Source organism: Dermacentor variabilis, chromosome 7 (assembly GCF_050947875.1).
Source record: "Dermacentor variabilis isolate Ectoservices chromosome 7, ASM5094787v1, whole genome shotgun sequence".
Taxonomy (NCBI): domain Eukaryota; kingdom Metazoa; phylum Arthropoda; class Arachnida; order Ixodida; family Ixodidae; genus Dermacentor; species Dermacentor variabilis.
The window spans coordinates 71,701,621-71,714,790 of NC_134574.1; the positions used below are offsets into that span (position 1 = coordinate 71,701,621).

The window sequence follows — 13,170 nt, forward strand, 5'->3', positions numbered from 1 at the left end:
TGACTGCAAAGATGGAGTGCTCCGTGGCTTTCTTTTTCACGCTATTTCAAACGTTCCCCATTGTTAACTGTAATCTGCCAATAAGTCATAGTATCGCAAGTTTCACAGCTTCGTATAAGACCCACTTAGAAAACACACCAAATAAACATCCCGTAGAGGGTACTGCGCAAAGCAATTAAAATACATGGTCATTAACCACTTGAAAGTAAAAATACCCGACTTTCACAGAAGCCAGTACACGTACGTGCATTGTAAGCTGGTCAACGTAACAGGAACTCCTGAAAGCCAGTAGTAATAATTGATGTAACAGATAATAAATGAGTACAATGCAACTTGTCAAAGAAAACTCGGCACTTAGGGAGCTAGTGCTTGCTGACGAACTAATTACGTTCTAAAATAGTCGTGCTTGTGTGCCTTGTATTCACAAGTGATGGTGAGGTAGGAGATGACTTATGTTGTACCGGCCGCTGTGTCATAGTTCGCACTACACATTGCGCAAGTGTGAAGTATCCTTTGTGCCTCGCTCTGGGCCCTTTCCATTCACTCCACCCTGGATTACTATATGAGCACTCTACACTTGATAATAAATGTTGGTTCTTGCCCGTGTCGTTCCAAGGCGTGCACGTACGTTCCGTTCCTGCCATGGCCTGTCGGCCGTGGCTATGCTACAGTGGCGACGAGTCAATAGAACACCCACGAAGTCAAGGCAGACCCAGACACTCCAGCCCTGAAGACAGACTTGCCACTCACTCGCATGGCCTTCCAGAGGCTCCCGAGTTTTGACGAAAACTCAGATAAGTGGAAGCCGTACCTGATAAAAGTGGAGGCGTATTTTGAAGCGAACGGCATCGTTGAGTCAAATAAGAAGAGAGCACTTCTTGTGGCTGCACTGAGCACGCAGACTATTCAAATGCTTGCCAGACGGGTAGCTCTCCGCGCGCCGAACCCTTTGAGTTTAGACGAAGTTACTGAGGCCTTCAATAAATACTATGACCCTGAACGCAACGATATTGCGGATATCTATTCATGCATTCCTCGTCGAGATCCGCCGCATCGCAGACAACTGCAACTTCGACAGTTGCCTTGACAGGATGATCCGAGATAGGATCGTCTGCGATGTGCGCTGAACTGCAGTGCGGAAATAACTCCTAGCAAAAAGGGAGCTAACGCTAGAAGAATCCGGAGCAAAAGCATTATCTTTTGAAGCCGCGGAAAACGATGCGCAAGGAATTTAGTCAGAAGTAACACTGGTGACGCCACTATTGAGAATGCAAGCGCGGCGCCGACGAACACCAAGACAGAGCACCGAAAACGCAGCGTGCCGGGAATGCGGAAGATGTGCAAGTTGTAAACATGACGGTAACAACTGCAGCTGGGTCAAGACACGCTGTTGTCGCTGTGATGAACGTAGACATCCTGCAAAAAAGTGTCCTAGCTGCTGCAACAAGGAATTCAGTGCTGCTGCGCGCCTGCGCCTAACGGCAAAACATTACAGTGCAAGAAACCACGTCGGAAGATCACTATGAAAATGCTCATATCTGAACTTTGCTGTCGGCGCGAACGAAGTACCTTGAGTACCTTGAGTACGAAGTACCTTGAGAACGAAGTACCGGTCAATTGCGGCGATGTAGAACTGGCAGTGGAAGTCAACACTGGATCACCGGTATGCGTCATAGCGCGACAGATTTTCGATAAGCATTGCAAGCAGTGGCCAAATATGAAGTCTTCACATCTGAAACTTTCGTGCTACGCTGGAAGGCTGCCTGTGTTAGGCGAGCTTTGGCTAGTTGTTACGCACCCAGGCGTTTTACTTGAATGCACACTCATAATGCTTGACTGCAATTGACCAAGCCTGTGAGGGCGATATCTGTTAACCCTGCTGGAAAGAGGGTTGGAGTTCCGGTACTGCAATCAGTAAAGGGAAGTACCGGTGACGGTAGCAGCCATCAGGCACGTCAACGCCTAGCGCAGTAACTACGAGGAGGTCTTCTCCGAGAAAATGGGCATGATGAAGGGACCCCCTTTTTTCTTATTGTTGCTCAGTTCTGCTTGTCGGTAGTGACAAACCTTTTTCGCCAGTTTCTTCTGGCAAGACTACTGCGCCAGCTTGGTGCCCGAGGACGGTGCTGTTAGCAAATTTTGCAAGGCGAGACCACTCTCATGTGCTCTCGTTACAAAATGGGAAAAGATTTGGATCGGCTAGTGTGGCAAGACATAACATCATCCATAAGCCATTCGGACTGGGCGACTCCCCTACTGCCAAATACTTAAAATAATATGGCACGGTCCGGATTTGCGGGGATTTTCCGGCAACCTTGAACCATGCTTGTGCAATTAAGAAGTATCCCCTTCAGGTACTGAAGGACATGCTCGATTCGTTAAGCATTGGTGAAGGTTTCAGTACGCTAGGCCTAAAAGATGCTTACATGGTGCCACTACACGAAGCTTCACGCAAGTTGTGCGTGATTGACACGCACACGGGGCTCTTCCGTTACAACAGGCTGCCGTTCAGCATTTCCTTTGCTCCTGCCATATTGAAAAAATGAAGAAGTATACCACTATAGCTGGCCTGCCTGGTGTTTAAGGGCACTTAGATGATGTGCTTGTGTCTGAAAAGGCGGCAGACAACGAAGCTCAGCTGAAACAGTGTTGTAGCGATTTCGAGAGCCCGGGATAAAACTGAGATATGACAAATGCAATTGAAGTCTGAAGTTTTCTTTCTACCTCATTCTGTCCCCTTCCATTTCCTCTCTTCTGGATTATATAACTGCCCTGCAGTTGACAATAAATGTTTTTGCCTGTGTCGTTCTATGGCGTGCACATACAGGTACGTTCCCTGGCCTGTGGGCCGCGGCTGTGCTACAATTTCGAGTCATAAGTGGCAAAAACATCTAAGCTTATACGGTGAAAAAAGTTCGCCCCTATCTTGATTGTCGCGTTCCACTTGGTCCATTCACGACAGCTAAAACTCCAATACCCCAGCAAAAAGCGACAAAATATTGGAGCATCATTCACACACGAATATTCTCGGAAGCCAGTGGCACCCAGGTTCTAAGGAAACAGTGCCAAAAATCGTGGGTCCGCCTGTTTCGTGACCGAACACAACGCATTGTAGGGACTTCAGTCACCAGCCCTATGTTCATCACAGTTCATCAGGAGAGTCATTATAACCTTTAATGTTGCATGATCGTTATGTCTTCAGTGAACGCTAATAAAAGGCACATAGAAAAAGAAGAAATATTAATTGTTATCCTTTCACATATTTCCTTTTTCCGTAAAGGGGTCTGCGAACATGGAAAACTTCAACACGAATTGAAAAGTGTTTGCTATTCATTTCGTAACTGATCCGACAATTCGCTATTGGAAATCCTGGAAGATTTTTTCGTGTTTAAGCATGCGGGCTAACAACGTGCACTGTAGCCTATAGGAACGAAGAGCTATGCGAGTGGCGACTGCTCCAAATCGTTTTGCTTGCAGTTGAGCGGCGATTTGTTCAGTGGCGCACGTAATTTCTAGGCGAAATCATGAAGCAGTTAACGTTGGGACAATAACTCAGTACGTATACCTGCTTTCACGCACTCTACCACTTTCTTGTCTAGATTTAAGCGGAGCAATACTGTAGTCAGTATCACCACGTTTGCGTCCTTTTGAACCAATTCAATGAGCATGCTGTAGCCTTCCTAGCTAACGTGTGACGTGCTTACACGTGCATTTGATGACGTGCTATGCTTTCGTATCATTATTGTCTTTACATCAGTCCACCACATACGATCAAATTTTTACTTTTCTCCTTTACAACTTGCTCTGTTGAGCGAATCTTCAGTTATCGAACATGACGAATACACCTGTTTATTTAAATCCAGGTCATCGATTTAGTATTTCTTGATTAGACAAAACGACAAAATATTATTTTCAATTATGGAAAGTCGTTACTTCCGCCGATCACGATTCGATTCCATCCGGGAATACCTTTATCCGAACATCCCCACTGTAGATATAGAAATGACCTGTATTGAACTTTGTTTTGTTCCATGTGTCTCTCCTGTGTCCCAAAGATCAGTGTACAATTTACATTCTTTGTCAACATACATCAGAAACATAATCGGACATTGATTGTACCACATCAATAGTTTGGTCCATTATTTACGTGCAAAGGCGGCTTCTTTGATGTTTCGTTGATATACTTCCACCTAAACCAACCTAGAACGCCGTGACGACGCAACTTTCTTCAATTAGACTAGACTGGTTGAAAAACGCGCACTTGAACACGATGCCCCTTAGGCAATCACCTGATACTGCTGAGCGAAGTCCTTCGAGAAAACCTTAGTCATGGCGACATGCGGGCAGTTCCAGTCCAATGTCAACAGCAGGTCTTTCTTCATTTGATGAGCATGATGATGCCGTACTTGGGCTGCACAAAGACGCGCAACATTATTTCGCAGTCCCCTTAAACGCGTGGTTCCTGAGACACTCACACTTGAACACGGCTTTGAGCAGGATGTCGTCGAGATGCTTCAGGTTATTATGGTGATGGTGAATATTAATCACAGTAAAGTACATTTGTTGCTGAGTCTGCAAGAAAAGGAGGAGCCTGTGATAAAGTAGGTCCTATGGAAAGCAAGTTTCTTAATGCCGTATTTAGTCAGATCTATGCAGACCCTGATTTTAGGCGGACACCCGGAAATCAGAATGTGAGAAAAACAAGGTTTTCCTCGAATGAGAACAGAATGAAAAAAATACGCATTCCACTTTAAAAAAGAAAAGAGATGCAACATCGAGATTTCGCGCGCTTTCAGAGCACCTACATCTTAAGATCGGCCAGTTTTTCATTCCACGTTGCTGCGACCCAGTTTATACTTCAATAAGCAAGCAGACACGTTGAAGACATGTGGAATTATATAGGCATGCAGGTATCTGAACTTGTTCCGAGCCATGCTTCGAACTTTTGCATGCTCATTTGCATTCGCCTGCATTGTCTCCGTCGTTACGTACATTCCCGTTTCTCCTTGCCCGTTATTACAGCTGACCTGTATATGGCTAGCCGATTCGCCCGTCCGTCCATCACCTGTGTGCTGAAAGCTCCTCCGGCGCAACCCTATGAGCATGCGCGATAAAAAAAAAGAGAAAGGGAGGCGCGCAATTGCTTGCGACACTAGCGACGTCGTCGCTCTCCGTCGCAGCCGAGCGCGCGTGCAGTAGTCTCTCCGGCTCCTCCGAACTGGGTAGACCACGCGTCATACGTAGTCCTGAAGAGCAGGCAGCTTTCCATGAGCAACGCCACAAGCGGAACCGTGAACTATCTCGTCTACGTGGTGCCGATATTGCAGCCCAGGCACAAGAACAAGCTCGTGTAGCCGGCAGCCTACCAAGCCGTCGTTTAATGAACCGTCGACATTAATACAGTGATATATAGTATGGCCACACGTTTCAGCTTAGCTGGTTAACCATCTGTACGGAGTGCTTGGGCGGTGATCTTCTTAAAAAAATAAGAAAAGTATAGGGCTATATTCAAGTAAATATGGTAACTGTGGTTTAACATCCCAGCGCCTGGCGTTGTCTCCTCGAATACAAATGTCGATCACCAGAAGGTACATAGCATGCACGATCGCCTATAGCACTCAAACGTCACTGCCAGGGCATTTGCCGAAACGGAAGCAGGCGCTGAAATCTCGTCCTAATCCGCAGAATGCCACCAACTACAGGTCAGCAGAAGAAATAATGCTCGAGAAGTAATTTTTTTTTTTAATTTCGATCATTTATGAGGATAGGCTTCCTGCACTATGCTTGGCAACTTGTTTACGTGGCTCAGCCAAACTCAAGTGCTGTGCGCGCAGTGACGTGGATTTTGAACATGAAGAAAATTGCCAGAACAGCGGTTGCTACTGAACTTAATATCTAGATAAAATATATGTCAGAGTTACCCGCCCTCCATAGAACCGTGGAAAAGTCGTCAAAGCTATTTATTTAGTTCTGGTGTCAAAAATCTGACCAGTAACAATCCTGCTTGTTGCAGCATCATGATAAATATTAAAGAAAGTTGCAGGGGCTCGAAAAATCTACACTACAGGTGATCTTTCGAGCGCCACTGCTGTTTTCATGATGACTTCTCATGAACGTTTGGTTTCAGTGTTTACATTGCACTGCTAGCTAATGTTCAGCATTAATTACAACGTCCACCAACTTTCTTAGGACGTCATTACCGGGTTGTCACAGCGCCAGCGGCATACATGGTCACCTAGTCTTAGCGCCGGCGTAACAACACTTAGGTGGGCGATTCTGATAACCACGGTACTATTTGTTGGTGCTGGTGCCCACGTAGTCGGTAAAAAAAAAACCACACTAGCGGACGAAGAAGAAAGCCAGTCTTTACGTCCCTTCGACAACAATTTTGTGCGCGCTGTGTTTTTTTTTTCACGACTAAACACCTTGAGCGTGAAAATCGCCAAAAGTAGCAAAAGACAGCCTTGCTTTCAGCGAGCCTTTCATACGTGGCATTAGAGAGGAGCCTAAGAGAAGCCTGTTGGTATACCTGGCATGCTAGGCGTAGGCACTCAATGATTCTATCCTTGAAGACGTTCCTCGAGAGCGCGTTGTCTCTGAACTTGGGGAACATCTGGCAAATCCGCGAGCTTATTTCGGGTTTTAACACGGTCTCGATGAACTCCGGATCCCAAAGGGTAACACCCCTGTAGAGAAAATAAAGCCCAAGCGTCAGCTGACATGAGTAAAGTAATATTCGGGAACCGAGATTCAGTGCCGCATTCTTAATTTCGTTTCATTCGGGCTCCAGCTACGGGAAGAAAATTTTTGCGGATATCTTACACTTACCTGAATCAAACGCCGTTTCGCATAAGATCCCAAAATATACAGAACGGCCTTCCATATACTTGAATTTTTTTTTACTTTTTAATTGCACATAAGGAAGAATATGTGAAACTGTGTTACAGTGAAATAACCGCTGTTACTGGTAACAGCATTTCACGCACCTGTAACTTTAATTTAGAACGTCGTTTCACACACCTTTGCCTGGAACGGTGTTTAAGAACGTTGGAAGTTTGTCCCGCATAGATAAACACGTTTCTTGGTAGAGATGTAAAACAATGTTTCGAATACCGTATTAACTTAAACATGAGTATATGTCGGCACCTGTATATTTCGAACTAGCCGAAATATAAAAAAATTATAATTCAAATATAGGTCGACCTTATATCTCTTTAAAAAAAGGTAAAGCTTTGATCATGACATGCTTTTATTTACCGTAAGCTCGTAGCTCTTCGATGCTACGAGCTGTATCGTCTTCTGAACTACAGACAAGTCTTTCTTGTCGGATGCCTCGCAGGCGCCCTCTGCACCCCAATTCCTTCTCAATAATAATAATAATATTTGGGGTTTTACGTGCCAAAACCACTTTCTGATTATGAGGCACGCCGTAGTGGAGGACTCCGGAAATTTTGACCACCTGGGGTTCTTTAACGTGCACCTAAATCTAAGCACACGGGTGTTTTCGCATTTCGCCCCCATCGAAATGCGGCCGCCGTGGCCGGGATTCGATCCCGCGACCTCGTGCTCAGCAGCCCAACACCATAGCCACTGAGCAACCACGGCGGGTAATTCCTTCTCAATGCCGTCGATTGCGTTGTATATGCAAAATTTCTTAAAGCCTGTATGAATAATCTCCAGTCTGGTTTTACGACGGACGCGACGAAGGAACTTCACTAGCTCGGTATTGTTGCTAGCTTTGTTTACGAATACAGGTCGATATTATTTATTCACGAATATAGGGTGATAGCTGTTTCGGATAACCTATAAAAAAATGGCAACCTATATTGAGAGTCAGAACTTCAGAAATGCAAAATGAAATTCAAACCAAAACCTCGCTATTTTACTCTACCGACCATTATTCAGCCATAATTCAACGCTAAAAATTTGTATGGCCGTAAATATTCTCATACCGTCTCCCATATCCTTACTATATTCGACTGTGCTGCAACTATCATGAGCAAAAATGTTTAGAATACGAAAATTAAGCATGGTCACGGAGTGCTGTTTAACAAACAACTAGGTGCAGCCACACCCATAATAAAAAAAAAAACGTCCTGTATTTACTGTGCCAGAATTTACGCAGTGAAATGAACTATACGAAAATTTAAACTAAACACTTTGAGGCTACTAAGCAGTACACACAAAGATACACTCAAAGGAATAAAAGAATCTGTAAAGTCCGTTGTGCACGAACCCTTGCCGACTCGTAGACAAATCCATGTAGTATACTCATGGTTATCATACTACATGAGTGACTACAGCGCCCGATTTTTCTGCAGTAATCTTACGGCATAGTCGACTGTGTCCTGCCGCACTCTGACTCGGTTTGCCGCTATAATGCCGAGGCCTCTTGAGATGGGAGCCAAAGTATGCAAAAGCAAGACGTTCAGCAGCTATCAGTCGAATGAGAAAGGTGAGCCGAATTTTGTCGCATTTCGTTCACACTGCTGTTGCTCAAATGTGCGAGAGGCTTTCAGCGGTGAACTGGAGCGGGCGCCTTGAATAAAGAACGACAGAAAGCTGAGCTAGCTGGTAAGGATTAATAATGCAAAACAGGGGTAAGGCGTGCACACACGGACAAAAGAGAAGTGGACAAAACCAGATGCAGGCCTTGAATAAACCTGGTGACTGTGTCCTGAGCACAGTGGTTCTGAGCATTCAATTTCCAGGAGTGGAATAAGTGCGCCTCCGGAGTGCTCGAAGCCTATCGGACAAGTGTACGACTACTATAAGGCGCCACGTGCTTACCATAGCCTCCGAGATCGCGTGCGTTTTTTCAATAAACATGCCCTCTGCTGCTAATCTCGGAGGCTATTCTCTTTCCACTAAAACTTCTTTCTGGGCGAGTTGGTGCATGCTTGACATAAAACTTGTCACAGCGCAAACACATGCAACCAAAAAGTATCAAGGACGAGACACAAGCGCTGTGTCTCGTCCTTGATATTTTGTGGTTGCATGTGTTTGCGCTGTTGCAATTTTTATATTCTCTTTCCGTACGGAGACCGGTCTTTGAGTTCTCACCGCCTGTCGATCTCGTTGTAGGCGAGCGCTAGCAGGTCGGCTACACCCCCGCTGCCGTGAATGACCAGCACGGGCAGCTGCTTCTTGAGGTGCTCGAGGACCATCTTGTTGCAGCTGGTTCCACCCTGGCACACGAGCGCTATCAGGGGGATCTCGGCCGAGTACAGCGTCGACGGGTGACGTGGGGGAGGACCCCCAGTGCTCATGGTCTGGTGCATCACGACTGTACCGGAAGGACGCACACTGCTTCAGCACAAGACGAGGGACGGTGGAACCACGATAGACAAGGCTGTTTACTCATTTCGCGCAACGAAAAGACGAGAGATGGTGAACTCAAGGGACACATTTTTCCACCGTCTGTCTTTTCATTGCGCCAGTGAAATACACGTGGTGAATGACAGCCATTAGCCCATCCATCCATCTTGCTGCAAAGTCAAATTCCGGCGTCGGTTTGGGAAACCGACGCCGGAATTTCTCTCTCGAACTCCAAGCGGCGTCGGTTTGGCAAACCGACGCCGGAATTTGAGAGAATTTGAGAGACGAGGAGATGCAGGCTTCTACGGGAGTACGGGCTCTCAAAGCAAGTTGCAACTAAAGAGGGCAACCAGTTCGTTCTTTCTTTTCTTTGCCCAGTTGCTATAGGGTCCAATTCTCTTCAGCCGGCAATATTTTCCCTTCTTTCTCCTTGTTCTAGTCGGCATTAATCCTCTAACACTAACCTGTTACCTGTGTTAAGAACATTTATAGCAAGCTAAACTGTCATGGAGGCGCTCGTGCGAGCTCTATATGGTACACATCGAATGGAAGGGAACATAAGAACAAAGAACAAAATGACTGCAGTATTTCCAATGTTGCGTTCTTTTCAGGACCATTCTAGACATGGTGGTTATTTGCGCTGACCAGCACCAAGTTTTGTCTCTATGAAGTAGCTTTGCTAGCTGTATTTATTAAAAAAATACTTTTCTATTCTCACCCCTTTCGTACCATATCTCATTTTATTCGCTACAAAACAGTTGATCTAGATGCTATCCTGAAGCAATCCCCTAACGTATCCTAACAAAACGTGTAGCATTCGAAAGTAAAATACACAGTTTCTTGACTTCTGAAAGCGTTTAGGTTCAAACGAGTTGGTGCCCACAGTGACTCGGTGGCTATTGAATTTTGCTGAGTTCAGTGCATTTTGACGAGAACGGAGTGCAAGATCGCTCTCGTATCATGCATGGGCGCCCGCTGAAGTGCTATAGCCGATAAAATTTATTCGAAACGCAGAGTTTCTCTCATAGCCACTTGGTTTCTCGCACAACGTTGGCATGTCAAGCACCACTGATCATTGAACATACTTTTATTTTTATACATCTCGAATCGATACTGACCACCGTCTTCTTCTGGCGCCATCGACAACTGCTGCTCGAGCTTGAGCATGAAGTAGTTCAAACCGGTCTTGTTCACCGTGTCGTCCTTTACTATGATGAAGTGCGTGTGGTCCGGATTCAGATCGAATCTATTCTCCTCGGGCCGGCTTCCCGAATTCTCGATGTATATCGATCCCTCCTGCAAAAAGACGAAAAGAACGCAGCTAAGTATTGTTGTTGATGGTGATATATGGGGTTTTATGGCGCAAGGGCCAATGATAGCCAAAGAGCGCGAAGCAATTGTATGATGTAATGGATGATGCAATAATTTTCAAATGGCAGCATGGCTGACAATGACAGTGTACGAGTATTTTTACGCGCAATATTATACTCTCGTTTCTTGATGGCTCGTGGTGGCACAGCTGCAATTGTGGTCTATCGCTAAGCCTAAATTCTGTAACTATATTCCATCATCGAAGCTGCTGCGTTTTGGCGGTGCCGGAAAGGAAGATTTCAAATTTAAGATCACCCTCGACTACGGTGTCATGTTTTCTGTTTGGCCTGGTCGCCTCTTTGTAATGCTGTTTGCATCAATTTTCTGTCAATGCTTGCGAAAGGTTAGGTACGTATAGTCCAGTAATTCCATACGTCTCTCGCACAATTTCTACGAAGATGATCTTAAAAATATGAACCCGCAACCACACTTTTATGAGATCGTCACAGGATAGTAAGCCTCTGTAAATATTCAGTCTCCGTGTGGAAACGTTATATGTACGGACTGGAAACATCTTCGCTGAAAAAGAAATAGAGCCCGACTGTACCGAAGGCAGAAATCCCTGATCTATGGAAACGCTACATGGGACTAGTTGCTGCAGAAATGCCTTCAGAACTGATATGCCGAAACTGCTGAGAAACATTTGGGGCAGCTGATGTTGATAAAACAGGAATTTCAAAACAGCTCGGATATTCATTCCTACTATTGCTTGTGCCTAGTTTCTGCAGTCGGCATAGCATATACTCGGAACAAAAAGTAAGGCAGAAACCACCCTTAATTATCTGTCATGTGACGCATTTCTTAGAGCAATAGACAAGCCTATGTGTTCAAGGAGTGGCGACGATGTAGCTGGGGAGGCAATGTGTGAGGAGAATGTGTGAGGAGAATAATGTGAAGACGAGTACTTGATGACCATGGGAAGATGAAGCTATAGTGGCGACGGTGGTATTATGACGATGGTTTGACGATGACTGCATGGAGACAACGGGAAGACGAACCTGGATTCAGGACGGTCGTACGACGACTACACGATGACCATGGGATGATGAAGCTGGAGTGACGACGGCGGTATTACGACGATTGTGTGACGACGACTTCATGATGATCAAGGGATGATGAAAATGGAGTGACGACAGTAGTGTGACGATGATCGCTATGCGACTACACGATGGCCATGGGATGATGAAGCTGGAGTGACGACGGTGGTGTGACGACTGCATGATGACCATGCGATGATGAAGCTGGAATGACGACGGTGGCATAAGGCGATGGTGACGCGACGACAGTGTGACGACAACGTGATGCCTATACCGAAACTATGCCGATGGGATGACGATGTTAAAATGATTACAGTGGTATGATGACGGTGGCATTTATATGGTATGATAAGCTGATGTTTGTGGTAATTCTATGATGACTGTATGACGAGACGACAGCTCGAAGACAGCATGATAAAGATATGACCACGTTGTGAGAGCAACAGAGTATAAACGGGGGAAAGAAGACGATGACATAAAAAAGAAAGAATGATCACAATGACATGACGGCAATGAAATGACGATGGAATGACGACGACAGCATGACAACGACGGCATGTTGGTGTTGGAGCTCCCCACTGCGCTCATGTACATCACCTGCCACCGCGGGCCGCCCTAATTCGCACCATATCCAGCGTTGGCTTGCACTACGTCCGACGGCCTTTCAATCTGTAATATCTCCGAGATCGCCCCACATTTTGCGGCAAGAAAGCAAGCTTGTGGGAGGCGGCACGAAGGCTGTTCTTGCACAAGCCCAAGCCCGTCCTTGCACGTGACCGCGTTCAGACTTTGGCTACGACTAGGCAAAGAAGCGCTTTGCATTTAATACATACAAGTACCTCTTGATAAGAGGCAGATATATGTCTGCGATCTGAGCTTGCGTAGCAGCGCTTGCCGATTTCGGTTTATTAACGCATGGGCTGCATGATCTTGACTACCGGATGACGATCAGGTAAACGCTGCATCTCGACCATCAAGAGAACGCATCGTCTTGACCGTCAATTGAGCACGCGTATTGTAACGGCCATCCTACAAAGCAAAGACTATTATGTTATTTACTTTCTTTACATAAAATTCTATATTTAGGCCTTCCCGTACACGTACCTATTTTCCCGTGCCCTTGCTTGTCGTTTCATTTTTTTATTAGCTGTAAAATTTCAATACGTTCATATTTCAGCCACCTGGTTTACATGCCAGGCTTATGCTAAAGCGGCCTGGCTGACCTCTATCGCACGCACTTGTATTAGCATTGTTTCTGCCAGAACCAGGGGCCTGATTCACAAAACTTTGTTCGTAAATGGCGTTCTTCAGTGGTCGGCCGTCTCCATTTAATTATTTCATGTTACTGTAGGAGATTACTTCATACTAACTGAGTAAGAATCACTGCACAGATACGGGCACGCCTTTAAAAGGGATCATACGGTGTGATTACCTCTATTCTGAC

The 13,170-nt window shown here is 45.6% G+C and overlaps 1 protein-coding gene across 1 annotated transcript in view; it reads right to left on the minus strand.

The window, feature by feature from the left end:
- LOC142587523 (transient receptor potential cation channel subfamily M member-like 2) overlaps positions 1–13,170 on the minus strand; it is a 147,628-nt gene that overhangs the window by 105,444 nt on the left and 29,014 nt on the right. The window contains exons 5-9 of the mRNA XM_075698598.1: positions 10,437–10,614; positions 9,064–9,286; positions 6,530–6,686; positions 4,476–4,572; positions 4,290–4,411 (exon numbers count right to left, since the gene is read on the minus strand). Coding sequence (XP_075554713.1) covers positions 4,290–4,411; positions 4,476–4,572; positions 6,530–6,686; positions 9,064–9,286; positions 10,437–10,614 — 777 coding nt within the window. The remainder of the gene's footprint in view (positions 1–4,289; positions 4,412–4,475; positions 4,573–6,529; positions 6,687–9,063; positions 9,287–10,436; positions 10,615–13,170) is intronic.